This window comes from Beta vulgaris, chromosome 4 (assembly GCF_026745355.1).
Source record: "Beta vulgaris subsp. vulgaris cultivar EL10 chromosome 4, EL10.2, whole genome shotgun sequence".
NCBI lineage: Eukaryota > Viridiplantae > Streptophyta > Magnoliopsida > Caryophyllales > Amaranthaceae > Beta > Beta vulgaris.
Window position 1 is genome coordinate 56,585,604 of NC_079205.1, and position 17,027 is coordinate 56,602,630.

Consider the following 17,027-nt stretch of genomic DNA (forward strand, 5'->3'; position numbering starts at 1 on the left):
ACTCGTTTGAATGAATATGATTACTTTTGTAAACAATTAGGTTACTCGTATGATTGTGTTACTCATATAAATAATGAGGTACTAATATGAATAAATGAGGTTGCTTGTAAGATTAAATGAAGTCACTCATAAGATTAAACGAGATTAAATGACATTACTTGTATGACTTAACGATAAAATGAGAAATAAATCAAACTACTCTTGTGAATGAAAGGAGTTACTCTTTAGAATAAATGAGGTTTAAATTGTGTCACAACATCTCACATGTAATAACTCATGTCGTTATTGGTGTGTTTCATATCATTTTGGAGCTGTTTTAATTATGTCATCTCCAATCTTGTTTCATCTCAATTATAAACTTTTCATGTCATTATTGATATGTTTCATATCATTATTGGTGAAATCTATGCCACTTTCAGCAAACTTGAATTATTTTACTTGGGTTTCATTGTCATTTGTCAACTCTTTATACACTTTATCTTTATTACACAACCTTATATAATTTGTTAGAGAAATGATATTATTATTACTAACTTTAATGTCATTTTTCAGCAAACTTATATTTTTTTTTCCTATTTCATTATTATTTTTCAACTTTTTATATACCTTACCATTACTATTCACTTTTATGTCATTTTTCAGTAAACTTGTATCATTTTTCCTCTATTTCATTATTATTTTTCAACTCTCTATCTACCGTATCATTATTGCACAAAACTATATCATTATTATTACTCACTTATACGTCATTTTCAGCAAACTTGTATCATTTTTCCTATTTCATTATTATTTGTCAACTCTTTATATAAGTTATCATTATTACACAAGCTGATATTATTTATAAGACAAATGATAACACACAATTGCATTCGCTTACAAAATCACCAACCAATTTAGGCATCAAGGACATTGAAATAGACCGTATATTGTATATACCTTGAGAAGTTTATCAACAAGCGAATGATGAGCAGCTAGCAAATCTAGTGTTCCAGCACGAAGATTAGGCACATTAAACTAGAAAATTGAAGGAAATTGACTTCCATTTGATAAACAAAATAACAAGAATATCGTAGAACTTGAATTGAACTTCAATTTGAAACCTCAACCACACCTTTGCCTTGCAGATTGTAGGGCATAGCTCACATCTACATCGACAAAACTAAATTCAAAAACCTTTGTCTTGTAATTTGTTTTTATTTGCTAAACGAGTCAACCGAGGAAAAATTGTTCTTTGTAATTATTTTTTGAAGGGAAATGTTTGAGTAACCCTTAAGGTTGCCAACCCTCTTAGACACATTATAATAAAATATTGATATATATGTTTTAATGCTTTAATGTATTTTTAACCAATGAAAATTCAATAATAAGAGGGTTGGCAACCCTTAGGTTACTCAATCAATGTCCATAAAAATATTGTATTCGATTTGATTGCAATTATTACTCACTCCGTCCCAAAATATAGTTTCCATTTTCCTTTTTTCACGGTAATTTATGCAAGTAAAATCTAAGAGGGATAGTAAAGATTTTTTGTTTATTTAAATAAATGTTGTATGGGAAAAGATAATTTTAGGAGAGAGAATGAATAATAATTGGTGAAAGAGCATTAATTATAACATTTTGGTTGAATAAACAAAGGAAAAAACAAAATTCAAGAAGCAAATAAATGATGGGACACGGTTTTTCTAGACAAATTACGGAAAAATGTGACTATAAATATGAAAATGGGAACTATATTTTGGGACACCCAAAATGAAAATGGGAAGTATATTTTGGGACGGAGGGAGTATTATATTTCCATTTAAGAAGAATATTCAAGGTATAAATGTGGAAAATTTTCCACTCCATAAACCCATATGAAACCTAGTAAATTGACAAATGGAGCAATCTCCAAAATTGGATAAGGCCATTAATACAATTTTACTCAAATCTAGAAGAGCATAAAAGTGAATCCCTAAAATATTCACACAATAACACGTCATAGGCTCGTACTATCTCTATTATATAAGCCAAGGGAGGAGGTGTGGTATCCTCTTTTGAAATGACTAAAATACCCTTAATGATTTAATTAATTGACTGAAAAAAATTACAAAAATAAATCATTTAAAAATTCTCATTCCAACTTGCCATTTAAAACAAGTTTAAAATGGTATATGCATCAAATACTTCAATCAAAAATTAAATGGACAAAATATTTATACCTTATAAACAAAGATGACATACATAACATGCACATGAAAAGTCTGAACATTCACTACCTTTGATATTCTTTAATTCGGTTAAACCAACTCAGTATTTTTGTTTTTTCTGTTCAATATTCATTCACAAAAAATTAATGTTAACAATCACTCACAACCTTTTTATTTTTTTACATTAGCGAATTAATATATCTAAATTCATCTAATTGTTGAATTTTTTACATTTAAGTTTAATCATAAATAAAGTACGAATGGAGTATCTAATAGAATAACAAATTTTGAAATTAACGCATGCATCGCGTGCATATGAAGGCTAGTAAAGAAAAGACAGAAGCCCTAACGTACTAATTTCAGACTCTCAGTCAATTTAATTTGTCAGAAACTCAAAAATCAAATTCCTTAACGAAAACTTTCGAATCTCTCTCCCTCTCTTTCTCTCTCCAATTTTTTCCCCCAAATTCTGAGTTTCGCCATTATTTCACAACCTCACATTCTCTCTCCAGATGAATGCGCGGAAGCTGCTGCTGCACGAGAAAGTTGAGGTTAGTGTTCAATCGATTTTCTGCGATTTCTCTTTTTTTCGCTTCTTTAATTGATTGATTTGAATTTGTTGCGAGTGAAATTGGAGAGTTTTTAGTCGATTGATATGAAGAACGACACAATGTCGGTTTTTGTTGAGAGTTTTGAAAATTTTGAATGTGATTTTACTCTTTTGAGTTGGTTTGACTGAAATCGGTGGTGTAATTTGCATCAATTGCATCGGAATTGCGTTACTTGTTAGTTCAGATCAGTGTTTCAGCGAATTCGATTTTTTTTAACGTTGATCATGTGGTTGGTGAATGGTGACTATGTCAATTTCACTGGTAATTATTGCCAATTCTTATGGCTAATTGTCGTTTTGCTATTGCTGAAAATGTTTGTTTATTTCTTTAAGGGAATCACTGAATATGATTGTTTAAGTGTAGAAAAGAAGAAATTAGATTTAGGAATTTTTTATATATATTTTGTGCAATTTCTGGCTCCACTGTTTTTCGTATATAAATTTAATTCCTGGCAAATTGCTGGGAGATAGAATTGAAGAAAATAGATAAGCCACTTCTCTAGTACGAAACCTTAAGTGATGGTTGTCGGGTAGTGGAGGAAGGATTGTTTGTTAATTCGTGACAGTGCCTTCTTTAGTAGACAGGGAAATGCTGTACAGTTATAATGTAAAAAGTCCTATCACTGGGGGTTTAGGGGCAAGAGAGAGCCTTGTCCCCTCATATATCATTGATACAAAGTTGATTCTAATTGCGTATTGGAGGATTGTGTTGCACTGCTGCATGTACATAATAGAGCTGAACCTATAATCTGTCATCTATGAGTTGGATCTGCAAGCATCTTCAATGGCACTGAGTTTAAATGGAGAGGGTTGAGCTTTGGTCTCCCATCTCCCGTCTCCTATATGCCATTGATATAAAGCCAAGTTATTGGAGAGTCCTGTGGCATACATCTATAGAGATTGAACCAGTGATTCTGTCAATCTTTAGTTGGGTCATGTGTGTGAGCCTAAGATTATAGTCGTGCGAAAGGTGAATGTTCGTAGTGTGTACAATACCATCAGTCCATCACCTAAGTTAGCAGAAACTTTTAAGCTTTCCATGGTTTTATTTTTCTGAGAATGAGTAAAATCTATTGCAATTCTTTTGATCTTTTATTGAGCATCTATTTTCTTGAATCTTGACTCCTAGATCTCTTATTTGTGTGGGTTTGTCTTGGATGATTGGAGATCGATATAGTCGTTGGCTCGTTGCTACTTGGTTTTTTATTAATTATTGCCAATCTATTGAATTAGTAATGCGACTTGAGAGTTGCAATTGATGATGAGCATATGTTTGTGTTCTTTTCTGGTCATTAGGTGCGACAACTAGAGGATGGTTTGGGGGGGTCGTGGCACCCTGGCTTAGTTGTTGGCGTCTCAGATTTGTGCCGCAAGGTCAAGTATGATGAATTGCTGTGTGATTCAGGAAAGTCCAAGCTCATAGAGTCAATACCTGTCACTGGGGCGATCGAGGGTCTCTACCACCGTCCGTGTGTTAAAGCTAACTATCGGGGTCGCATTAGACCCATACCACCTCTTTCACAACCTTCTGCTGCAGATGCAAATTTAACTTTTGGAGTCTGTGTTGATGTCTTGTTTAAGGAAGCATGGTGGGAAGGGGTTATCTTTGATAGTGATGAAGGTGCAAAAGAGCGCTGTGTTTATTTTCCTGATGAGGGTGATGAACGTGTATTTAAGTTGACTGATTTGCGTGTTACTTCTGAATGGGATGAGTTCACTGGTCAGTGGAGAGAAAGGGGTGTTTGGGTGTTAGTGAATCTTGCCAAGGAGCACAAAAAAGATGGTAATCTATTGCGTCTTGTTAGGCGTGTCTGGTCCCGCTTGAAAGTACATTATGGGTTCCAGAAAATGATTTCGGATTGGACCTGTGGTGCATATTGTGTGTGGAAAGAATACTTTAGGGAAGTTATTGTAGATATGACCACTGAACCTGGAGAAAAGGGCCTTGCTTCTCCTACTAATTCTCAAATGCATACAGTGAAGAAAAGAAAGCGCAGATCTAAGAGATCTCAAGTGACTTTTCGTAATGCTTCTGTGCTCACTAGGTCAATGCAGAAAAGAAAAGAGAAAGAATTTTGTCTTGCAGTTAGAACACGGCGTATGTGTTTGAGTGAGACAGAGGATTCTTTGACTGCTGCTTCCAACAAAAGCAGCCATTTGACGGATGGTCATTGCATGCAAAGTCAAACAGTGATAGCTGATGCTTATGTAAATGCTGAGGATTTAAAGGCTGTTAATAGCGGTGTGTTCGAAGACATACCAAGTGATTTTTGTGGTCTGATAAGTGCTAGAGATCTGGGTGAGGGATGCCGTCACAGGAAGATGTCTCAAAAAGACAGTGTTCCTTCCAGAAACCCTCGCATGTCTGAAAATAGTACGAAGATGCTTCAAAATAATCGTTTTAGAAGGAAGTTGCAGTTGGCTGAAGACAAATTGGCTCCAAGAAAACTGATGTCCTCACCACTATCCAGTCACAAGTTAGAAAGGTATACAAGCTGTGCCTGTAGAATAACAAGGCAGATGCATGATAAATTGCCCTTAGAGTTGCAAGATAATGATTCCGTCTACAAAAGAAGAGAACTAATTTTACCAAAGCAAAAGAAGAGTGGCATTGTTATGAGATATCCTGTTCATAGAAAAGGAAGACAAGTTACAATTTGTAGACGTACTATTGTGAAGAAAAGAAGTCCCAAGAGGATAAAAAAAAAATATCCAAGGAAGACTCAAGAGTCTGGTGTTAAATCTAAACCCACTTTGCAGAAGGGATTGGAGGCCTCAATATCACAACATAACAAAGCCAGTCTTTTGGGCAGTCTATGTGAAGGGATTCCATCTGTCTCAGCCTCTTGTCAAGATCATGGGTCTCAAGATACTTTAGATAGTCCTCGTAAACAGAAGGGTAAGAAGGGTAGATGCCATGACTCAGTTTGCTTAGTTTGTCAGTATGGAGGCGAACTACTTCATTGTGATCACTGCCTGTCTTCATATCATTTGACCTGCATCGACCTTAAGGTGAAATTTCCACTTCTTGTATTATGTACCTAATGAAAATTTGATTTAGCAATCTCTTGTGTTTGATTCATGTCGATATATCATTCCATCTACATGTCTCTTGTGGTCTGGGTTGGGTGTAAAACAATATTTGTTTAATTTTGTATTTAAAATTACTTTTGAATGTGGTGAGTACGAAGATAAGTCAAAGTAGTCGTGAAACTTCATTGGAATGCAAAAGTGAAAGCACAATTTCAGTAGTTTCATTTGTTCTATTAATGTCATCTTGCCATGTTAATGGTTTTTTGTGTTCTGGGTGTGTGCAACAGATAATTTTATTTTTAATTCAATTCTATGTGTAATTATATGTTGAGTGTGGTATATAGATAAGTCAAGGTGGTTGCGACACTAAGATGATGCAAAGGGGGGGGGGGGGGGTTCTCTGCAACTTAAAAGGGTAAACTAAGTATTACTGACTTTAGCATCTAAATAGGGTTCAAAGATGCCTGATTTTGTTATCTATAAAGGGTTCAAGTTTGCCTTACTCATAGATATTAGTGACCTGGTGTGGTGTGGTCTTATGCCACTTAGCAATTAATGAACTGGAGTTCTAGGTACTTCATGTGTTATTTAGAAATCAGTATGCAGCAAAAATGTTGGAGCTCAAATGAATCCAATTACTACAGTGAGCATTGTGGTTTTCCAAGTATTCAGTCTGTTTTACTGTTTGTATTGAAGTAAGAAGTATGAAAAAGTATGTTGATATACTTCCTTTGTTTAGGAATAGTTGCACCATTTCATGTTTTCACGCTTGCCGATGTATGTTTTCAACGATTTATATCTTTGATTATCAATAAGTAAAAATTATTAAAAGTTGATATTAAGAAAATATATGTTGAGACGCATCTAACAAGATCTCACATGATCATATTTTTCCTACAATATAAATCACCAAAGACAATCAAAGTATAACATGTGAATAGTAAATGCTATGCAAACGGTGCAACTATTTTTTTTAAACGGAGGAAGTACTATATAGGGGTTGACTTTGCCAATATGTAGGGAAAATGGTAAAATTCAATGCCGGTTTTGTTAGGAATCCCGCACCTCTGCTTAGTGCAGTTGGGAAGAAAGTCATTGTCTTGGATGCTTTTTGGTTGTTTGTTAGCAAAACTCTTCAAGGACTTTTATAAAACTATCAAAGAAAGTTGAAGATGTTTCTCCAATATAATTATACCTTTTCTTTTTCTGTTTTACTTTCCTTAGAGATCTTCATCTCAACATTTATTTCTCCCAGTCCCATGTATTGTATCTTTTCTTGTTTATATGAAAATCATTTTTTTCTGTATGTACTAAATATTTTAAATTTCAGAGAAAGGAAACTGCAGAAGTTAATGCTGCTTGAGGTCCATCCTGTCATTTACCAGTTCATAAGTGTTAGAGATGATTTTTCTTTATGTCGACTTTTTTCAATTTCAATTGAGCTTATAACTATCAAGTCACCCCTTTTACTGCACTCGTCCGGGAAGACAAATTGTGATTTTTGGGTCCTTCAAAGTTCCGTCTCTTATAGGACCTTGAAAAATATGCACAAAGTCTAGGATGTTCTACAGACTATACTTTTTCTTTTTTGTCAGATGGGAAGTACATTTCACACCCCTTCTTCCCCAAAAGGAAATATACTTTACTGCTCTTAAAGTAGTTGATCTACTACTTTCTTGGGAGATGAGGAAATCTGATGGATTTTTCTGGTATCCTGCTATTTAAGGAAATATATCAGCTTTAATAACGGATTTATCGGGATTGTATTTTCTTTTGTATTGAAGTTACTTGAGTGAAATCTATGGTTGCATAATACACAATTGCAAATAGTAGCCTTCTTCTGAAGTTTATGTACTTAGTTAGTCATGTACTTTGGTAAAGAAGCTCAACATATGACACTTGCGGACATTTACCCTTCTTTTAAGTATTGAGAACTAAAGTTGTGATTGAAACTTATTCCTATACAGTTATGGGATTTCATTTGATTTGGCACCCTATGATTGGATGAAACAAGAGTTTTATTTAATTTTAAGCTCATCTTTTAGGGTTTATTACCCTGGGGATGATGTGATACCATAGTGTTGCTTTAAAGTTTTCCCTTCTCTCTGCACTCTCATTATGAGTAGGGTGGATGGTTTCATTTGTTAATTATGAGATCTCAACTTCAGGTAGAAAAAGTTTCATTATACCTAAGAGCTATGTATCATATACAGCAATGCATATAGTCTTATGCTCCTTGGCCACCAAGATTTGTTTATTTGTTAGATAGTGTATACCAGAAAGGCTGAACGATAATGCCAATATATAAATTTTGATTATTCTTACTGTTTTGTGTTGCATTTTAAAAAAAAGCTAGTATTTTCAACTTGTCTTGGCTACGTATATCTAGTGTTCAACAATTATATCAAATAGGACGCAGAGTAGAAATTGTACTTGTTGTGATCCATTCCAAATCTGACCCTGCATATGCTTTGACAAAGTTAATTTGTGAGTCTCTATGCAGGATAGTAATCACCTAGAATGAGTATTGTGTATTCCTGGAGGATTTCATGAGTTACTCTTCAATGCTCCATGCATGTTAGGAGTACTACTTGAGCTTTCCTGGATACATGTGAGATCTAAAAATAAAGTATTCACTATGATCATGTGCTCTAAAATATTAGTTGCATTTTGCTGTATATGATGTGATGCATTGTGTCAATTATGGACCTTGGGTTTTGCGTTTGTTGGTTTCAGTTGTCTGTCTCTTTCAAAAACAGAAATAAAAACAAAACTGCTACTTCGTTGGCGATTTTAGATCTTGTGATTAAACTAAGGTGTGCTGTGACTGCTATCACGAACATGTATTCTTCCTCCTGCTTTTTTATAACAAAAACATGGTTCACTTGCTGTTAATTTTCCTTCACAGCTAAGTTAATGGACCTCCTTAAATCCCCTTATCTTATTATGATGATTTTGGAACCAAAGAAAAGGTAATATGACACATTGGGCAACTCGTAGCCTAGGGTCCACTTTTCTTTGTCTCATACTTTGTCTGACTTAAAATTACTTACTAAGAAGTCTAGGATTCTATTTTCTTATTGTCAAATAGTGGGATATTGTTGCATGTTTGGAAACAGCCTCTCTGTGACAATAAGCACAGGGGTAAGGCTGTAGATCTGACCCTGCCTACGATGCACAGGAGCCTCTTTAACGGCATTAAGGTAATGTTGATGTTGATTTTGAATGGTTTATGTTGTCTTCTGTACATAATAGAATGACCTGCCTCTCAAGCATAAAAACTTGCGACTGTTCTAGCTTCTTTATTGTAATTTTTCTTCCGCTGACCCTTGGGTATGTTTGTCATTTAGTGGTGTGTGCAGTTCCTCTCTCCCGTAGTATGTGCTTAGACAGGTTGCTTTACTAGGTGTTTACAATTACCAATGGTCTTTGACACTCAGTGTAAGTTAATTGGCCTCTTTGCATTTAGAGTATTAATTTATGTGGCCTAGGTGTAGGGAAAGTTGACCCATAAGGCCATAACGTGCAGTTCCTTCCTTTCGTGTAAGTGCTTTGACCATTGTATCGCTTGTTACTTTCTTACTCCCGCAGAAAGCTAATGGTATCGACATATTTTTTGTTTGACATGGCACCTGATATTTGGCTATAATAGGATTCATGCACTGTTGATCTGATCTTCTATGCTTTCTTGTTATTTTTTGAATTTCCTTGGTTGTTTTAAGCTTCAAACTGAATGCAGCAAGAAATTTTTAGGGCGATTAACTTCTTATGGTCATTGCAGGAAGTTCCTGTTGGAGAATCATTCTGCCCATCTTGTCATTGTGGATTATGTGGTTTGGAACATTCTGCCAATGATGATCAACTATATACTCAAGTGTGTTATCAGTGTAGTCGCCGATGTATGTTTCCCACCTAATAGTTTATATTTCTTTGTCATTTATATTGTATATCTCAAGGATTTGTTCCATTATCTAATAAATGTTTGTGTTGTAGATCATGTGGCTTGCCTAAACAAAGCACAAACATCATCCTCTGAAGACTCTTTCTTGGACAAATTTTGCAGCAGAAGCTGTTTTGAGGTATGGTTATCTGAATTTGCTTTGGACTTATTGAAATTCCACATCCATGTGTGTGTGCAGAACTGTTGTTTAAGAACTAAAGGGGGAAATAAAAATCCTGAACGATGCTTTTCGCTTTGATGGTTAGGTCAATCACCAAGGGAAATTTAGTCAAATTGAACTTGTTGAGGAGATAACGGTGGATTAGTGGGTGCATTTAGTGAATATTTCAAAAAGATAAATGATCTTGCAATTCAAGCTTCTGGAATAAGTTATCTTCTCTTTTTGTCAGTAGCTACTTTACCTGCGATATGAAGTCCTAAAACAAAATTACTGTTGCCTTTTTTTTGTGTGTGTGTGGAATTCTCACCATATATCCTCGAGATTGGAATGTTTTAACTGATTATCCTCAATGACTGATAGATGGAACCCTCTGTTGGAATGAAAAGACAAATCTACCCCGAAACGTATAGATCACTAGAATTCTTACGGCTCGTTTGGTTAGTGGTCATAAATGGTGGTAATGAACTAATGGCAATGTAATTTAGTGTTAATTTGTAAAGAAGTTTTCATGTCAATGACCATGGTAATGGAACTTTATCATAAAATATGGATTTTCCAATATAAATTTCCATTTTTTATCCAATACCACCTTCCCAAGTGGTAATGGGTATTAATGAGATTTTAGGAAGAAAAATTGATGTTTTGGGATTAAGTAGCATTACCATGGGTAATTATGTGGGATTCCCTTTACTAATCTACATTATAATGCATTACCATTACCACAATTTATGACATCTAACCAAACAGGCCGTTAAAGGTTTAAGTGGTGAAAATGCAACCTCGTGGGTATCTGGTGCATTTTTGAAAAGTTAGGGTATATAATGAATTTTCCTAAACCTCGGGGATTTATGATGAGAATAACTTCCTCCTCCCCCTTTCATTATCATTTTGCATATAATATCTTTCCTGAAAAGTAATAACCCATTTGACCGGTGCTGCTAGATATGTGTTCGCCTTCATGAACTCTTGCAAATTTCAAACCCAACAGCGGTGGAAGGCTTAACTTGGACGATTACAAGATCTAGAAGAAATGATTGTAATGTACACAATGAACGAGTTCATCCTCTCATTCAGGTGTCTCAAGTTCTAAATGTGTTCCATGAATGCTTCGAACCTATTACTGAACCCCACACTGGGAGAGATCTAGTTGCTGATATAGTTTACAATTCTGGGTGAGGGTTCTTTACTCCCCCTTTGTGGTTATTGTTTATCTTGTCTTCATATTCTTGCACTGCTAAGAGTTTCATTTTAGCCTTCATATTTTTGTTTTTAATATATTGAATGCATCCGGGTGCTTTCTTTTCTGTTTGCTATCTTCAAAGGCACACTTCTTTTATTGGCTTCAGTAAATTGGTAATGTATCTTCGATATCTTCAAGCATGATCGACTAACCTTATCCCTGATAGTTACTAGTTCTTTCCTTCCACTTATATATTGTTACCCACATATACTTGCCATACTAATTATCTTATTGATTTATTTGTCAAATATACAATTGATTGCCTGCAAGCATCAATGATACTGGTTGCATGTTGCATCCGAATTATTATTGTTTTGGTGTGGAAACTAACGATAAATAGGCAAAATGGTCAACGTAGTACTATAGTAATTTTATACCTCCCTCTTCCCCCTTTCTCTTTCTTTCTGCCCACGTTTTCTCCCCAGCTCTCTTTTCCTCTCTCGTTGCCTCCACCTGCACATGTGATACTGGTGTTTGGTTTAGCTAGTATGGGTAATTGGTATAGATACTTATACCCTCTGGTTTCACACCCCCCTCTGCATTGGTAGGGAGTTGAGACTTTAGTGTCCCAAGGATATCATTTATATTTAGTTCTTTTTTTTTATGGTTAGCAGGACCCATAGTGTATCAATGGTGGGTTATGGACCCTATATGCAATAATGCTAAACTCCCTTTGCTAAAATTTCAGACAGGTTGAGCATTCTGAGGTCATGGTTTGTGGTTCTATTTGGTCAATATGTGGGAATCTCTAAATTATTATAGAAATGTCACTGTCAACCTTTTTTTTATAGGTCAAAATTCAGGCGACTGGATTTCCATGGATTCTATGTAATAGCTTTGGTTGATGGCGAGGAACTTGTTTGTGCTGCTACTATCAGGTGATCATAATTTAGGTAGTTTAGGTGTTGTTGCTATCAGCCAAATCTCTTTATTTTCATGAATATTTAATTCAATGACTGGTCTTTCTTATTGAATTTGGTGCTTTATTTTCCTTTCAGAATCCATGGCAAGAAAGTGGCAGAGATGCCACTGATAGCTACACGTTTTAAGTATCGTCGAAAGGGTATGTGCCGGCTTCTTGTGGATGAGCTAGAGAAGGTAGTTCTATCAACAATCTTGCTTTTCTTACTTCCTAGGAGTATCCATAATGGATCATAAGCTTAAGTTCCTTGGCCTCTATCTTGGTAGAGATATGTTTCTTTGGGATTTGCTTATCTTATTTTATGCATATTTCAGTTGTTTTCTCTATCACCCTGGATTCTTGTAGTGTTTAATGGACAGTACCCTTCACTTCTTTTGCAGATGCTTGTTGAAATGGGGGTTGAAATACTGGTCCTCCCAGCTATTGCTCAGCTCAGTAATACTTGGGTTTCGTCATTTGGTTTTGCGGAGATACCAGCACCTTCAAGGAGAGAATTGCTGGGGTATCCATTTGTTGTTTTCCAGGGGACCACGATGTTTCAGAAAATTCTCAGAAGATCAGTTTCAGCAGGTTAGTACTTGGTAGCCAGCTGAAAATTATAGGAATAGCATCATGCAGCTGAGGTCTTCAGATGTTTCAACTGAGTCGTTAGTTACGGTCATTGTTTCATAAAGCATAACAGACCTTTTTGCCCTCGGCCCTCATTATACCAGGATATTTTTCCATATAATTGATTTTATTAGCTACTTCAGAATTTTTCAATTGAGCATTAGTTTGGTAATTGTCTTCATTTGATTTGTTCCGCGTAGATGTTTTACCAGAAACAGGAAAGGCGAAAAGGACTCGAGCCAGATTTGCACAGGTACCTGTCAAACCTGAATATCTTTCACTGGTTTGTAGTAGTTCTTTCTCTTCATGATATCCTCTTCATACTAGAACTAGATTGATACTCCTTTTCTAACAAACTCCCAGGTAAAGGAGCCAACTTCATATACGGCTATAATAAATTTTTTATGCTTACATGTTAAAGAGTTTTAGACAATGTAAGACTTTCCTCAATGGCAAAGTCTTGTATGAGATAGGTATCGCAATAATAGAAAAATAGATTCGAGTGACATCTTTTTTTTATAAAATTTTTGGGAGGGGAGAAGGGGGGGGGGGGTTAACATAAGCATGATCTCTCACACTGTCTTTGTTCACATCACATCATTTCAAGTGTAATCAATAAATTGGGTTCCTCCAACAAAATGATAATTAAGGGTTTTGTTTCCGCCTTTTTTTTCTTCAAGAAAATTGTAGCTCAGATCTGTTATCTTTATAGCACTTGCCACTCCCATTCCGACATCATTTTGTTTGAGACTTTTTATTAAGCTCATGTTTCGAGTGTACTTTCTCTAAAGGTTGTGTTTACTCGAGAAACCTTTGTGCTTATGTCATGAATGTTAGCTGTTGAGATCCCTATAATCAACCATGTGTTATCTTATTGTTTCTGGATATTAATGATGGGCGTAATTTGTTTTTATAGTATCTTTTAATACGCTTGCATGACCTTCAATCATACTATTGCCTTGCTTCTGTAGGATTCCCTCCCAGAGCATGAGATCAACAGGAAGTTCATTCTACAGTACAAGCGAAGAGGGAAACCAGAAGCTCCCGGTAGGAGGAAGACAGTGTTGGATAAATCAGACAGGAATCAGTCCACCACATACAAGTGTGTATACAAGCGGCGAAGGATTCAAGCGAGCAGAGATGCTATTATTAGCCAATAGTTGGAGCTTATAACTCCAGCAATTGTATATTAGTAAGGGAATTAGTCCCCAGTGAATGCTGCCTTTGTCCTTCAACTTTTTAGAAGATGGCAACGGGAAATAGAAAATGCGTCAGGCAACAAAGCGTCAGGCAACTGCTTTTTTTCGCGCGAAAATACTCAGAGAAATAAAATAACCCATAGATTAATCCCACGAAAACAGATTGTGGGAGAGGATTAACTTAGTGAAGGTAATAATCGCTATTGTAACTCAACTTGGAATAAGAATTCATGTAAAGGGTAATAAAGAGAGCAATTAATTGGGTGACTCAGAAGAATATAATCAGCTATTATAGCAAGACTGGGTTGTTGTTGACTTGATTCTTGATATTGCCAAAAAAAACTAAATTTGATTCTTGATACTTCCTCCGTTTCGTTTTAAATGCAACAAAGAGGTATTTTTCGTGAGATACAAAAATATTCTTATGTTGCATTTAAAACGAAATAAAGTAATAAGGGGAGTTCCTTTCTTCGAACAGAACGCAGGCACCTTGCGCTTCTGACAAAACTTGATTCGCAGTCTCGGCAGCAAGTGTTTGGTATTACAGAAAGGCATGTTGCCCAGATAGACGAAGATAGGGTGCGGGAATTATTAATCTTTTGCAAATGGTAGGAGTATGAACTGTGAAGAGCGCTAAAATAGTGTTAAGAATGAAAAATTTCTTATTTGTGTTCAATTAAAAGTAATTTTTCACAATTTAGTATTTAAAATATGCCGTGTAACAAACCAAAATCTTAAAATTTTCCATCTTCTCGATTTGCGTTTTGTTAATTTGCGTTCAACTAAAAGTAATTTCACAATTTAGTATTTGACAATTAAACTCTAGATTTTGCTAGGAAAAAAGAGAAAACTCACTATTTAAGTCAATTTTAAATTTGGTGAAAAAAAAAAGAAGACATATAATTAAAGGGTGCAGAACAAAGCTTAACACCTAAAAAGAAAAGTGAACAAAAATACTAAATGCATGTAGTATAATCTATTGTCAAATGTATAGAATGTGGCCCATCTAAAAGTAGTAGATAACCAAGCTTATTTGGTGGAGGCGGCGAGAAACTCACCTTGTGACTTTGAGGTTTCAAGTTCGAATCCTACTACCTGATTGTGTTTGGGAGTAGGGATTTTCTTATATCCTCGGTCCCCATACTCTCAAGCATTGACATGTATAAATAGGATGACCGACCTGCGAGAAGTGCTGGTCTAGTAGGGTACTTTTCTTATCAAAGGGGTCCCTAGTGGTGGGCCCAAAAAATCTAAAAATAGTAGATGCATCTGTAAAATACATATTAAAAGAAAGAACAAGTTCTAAAAACAACGTAGCTTGCCAAAAGAAATCCGAATAAATAATACACATATGTAATGACTATGCTATAATACTACATTAATTTCATATTAATTTCTTTCTCACATATTGATAAGAAGAAGTGTCCTATTGGATCGAAATCTTACACAAAGTTAATCAGACCGAACTACACAAACAAGGCCCTTTGGTAGGGGAGGGGGAGGTAAGGGAATCTTACCCTAAAGTGCCTCAAGTGGGCTTTGATCCTGCAACATTATCATAAGAGATACTACTTGGTAAAGTTGAAGATAAGCAGAGATGCATTAAATTCGTATTAATATGCAACTACACAATGACATAATAGGGATTTGTCAAGTATTCCCTACGATATCATATGTAGTGTTTTTTAAAAAAAATTTGTGTGTTCATTAAAGTAGATTGGGTTTTGGTGCAGGTAGCCCATGCCATAGCTGGAAAGGCAATGTAGGGTATAATGTTGTAGGTTTTCTTTTTTTGATTGGTGGTACTTGCGGTAAAAAAAATACATTATTTGTGAAATATTATTTGAAAACAAAAGACAAACTAATATAACCAATGAGTTTACTCTAAAAACCAAGTAGTACTTCGTTTAATTGTTTAACTTATATCTCACAATCTTAAAATTATAGGATCAACCCATTTAAGATATTTTGGGGCTATGAATTTTCCATTAATATTCCCTCCACTCTAAAGTCCTAAAAAACCTTACCTACAAAGCACGATGGATTAAACTGAGTAAAATTTCAGTTCGATAGGACACCTTCTCCCACCTTAAAAAAGAGTGTACTCTAAAAGTTCTTTTGCTCAAACAGCTGGAACATTATGGTCCTATAATTTTGAAGAAAATGGATACTTTGTTTAAAGAGAAAAAATCATATTTGTTGCTTTCAAAAAATCAAGAAAATGAAAGGAAGACATGTTTGGTCTTGGTCAATTATGATGTGCAATTGTGCTTTCTATTTTGTCCAAGCAAAAGACTACACTTGTAACTTAGAGGTCTTCATAGTAATGGCCCCTCATTTATATGGCTTATCCATGTGTGTCAAAGCAAGGGATGAGAACAGTAAGGCTATGTTCAGTTCACCTTATTTTTGCTTATTTCAGATCTAATCAGATCAGATCAGATCAGAAAAAATAAGTTCAGATCAGATCAGTTCAGATCATGCTTATATTTAAAAATCATTATATCTTTCATTACATATTAGTAAAAATTATAATAATTGAATATTAATAAAGTACTCATTGAGACGAATCAAACAAGACCCCACATGATTATATTTTTTCTTATATATTGAGAAAAATCTAAAAGATAAGATCTTGTAATCTGATCTGTTCAGATCAGATCAGATCAGAAAAAATAAGTTCAGATCAGATCAGATAAGTTCAGATCAGAAAATTTCAGGTGAACTAAACATAGCCTAAGTATCAACATATGCATAATGCATTTACTATTTTCGTCCCACACTCATCACTTATCACTCATGTAGGGGTGTGCAAATTTGGTCCTGGTGCAGTCCCTACTGGCCGCAGACCGCGGTAATCATTTTGTTAATCAGTTTTAGATATCTATATTTTGTTTTGCACTTTTATATGGGAATGGAGAGAAGTGACAATTTATATATACTTATATAGTTATGTTTTTAGTAATCCGTTTATTGTCCAACCAATCCTTGTTCTTAGAGAGTCAAAGGTAGTGAATAGTTGATCAAAGAAGGTATAGGAATGCCTACACACTCTTAGGACCTTCCATTTTGGGTGTACGTGCTAAGAAATAAGAAATAGTTGTCTA

The 17,027-nt window shown here is 35.1% G+C and overlaps 1 protein-coding gene across 2 annotated transcripts; it reads left to right on the forward strand.

Moving 5' to 3' along the window:
- Positions 1 to 2,538: 2,538 nt before the first annotated feature.
- Positions 2,539 to 14,240, forward strand: LOC104890591 (uncharacterized). 2 transcript variants are annotated; one of them, XM_010676134.4, is made up of 10 exons: positions 2,541 to 2,737; positions 4,093 to 5,808; positions 9,611 to 9,728; positions 9,823 to 9,908; positions 10,893 to 11,122; positions 11,982 to 12,068; positions 12,189 to 12,288; positions 12,493 to 12,682; positions 12,922 to 12,974; positions 13,693 to 14,240. In XM_010676134.4, exons 1-10 carry the CDS (start codon positions 2,699 to 2,701, stop codon positions 13,879 to 13,881), a joined length of 2,808 nt encoding a protein of 935 aa, XP_010674436.2. In that variant the 5' UTR covers positions 2,541 to 2,698; the 3' UTR covers positions 13,882 to 14,240. The 2 variants fall into 2 exon arrangements, with proteins under 2 accessions (XP_048499313.1, XP_010674436.2); XM_048643356.2 differs by lacking the exons at positions 12,922 to 12,974; positions 13,693 to 14,240 and having other exon boundaries at positions 2,539 to 2,737; positions 12,189 to 12,253; positions 12,493 to 12,636.
- The last annotated feature ends 2,787 nt before the right edge of the window (positions 14,241 to 17,027 follow it).

Bases quoted from the DNA above. Each gene is read 5' to 3' on its own strand.
- LOC104890591 (XM_010676134.4), top strand. From the start codon at position 2,699: ATGAATGCGCGGAAGCTGCTGCTGCACGAGAAAGTTGAG. The intron at 11,123-11,981 runs GTGAGGGTTCTT...TTTTTTTTATAG, and splicing joins GATATAGTTTACAATTCTGG to GTCAAAATTCAGGCGACTGG. The intron at 12,683-12,921 runs GTTAGTACTTGG...TGTTCCGCGTAG, and splicing joins CAGAAGATCAGTTTCAGCAG to ATGTTTTACCAGAAACAGGA.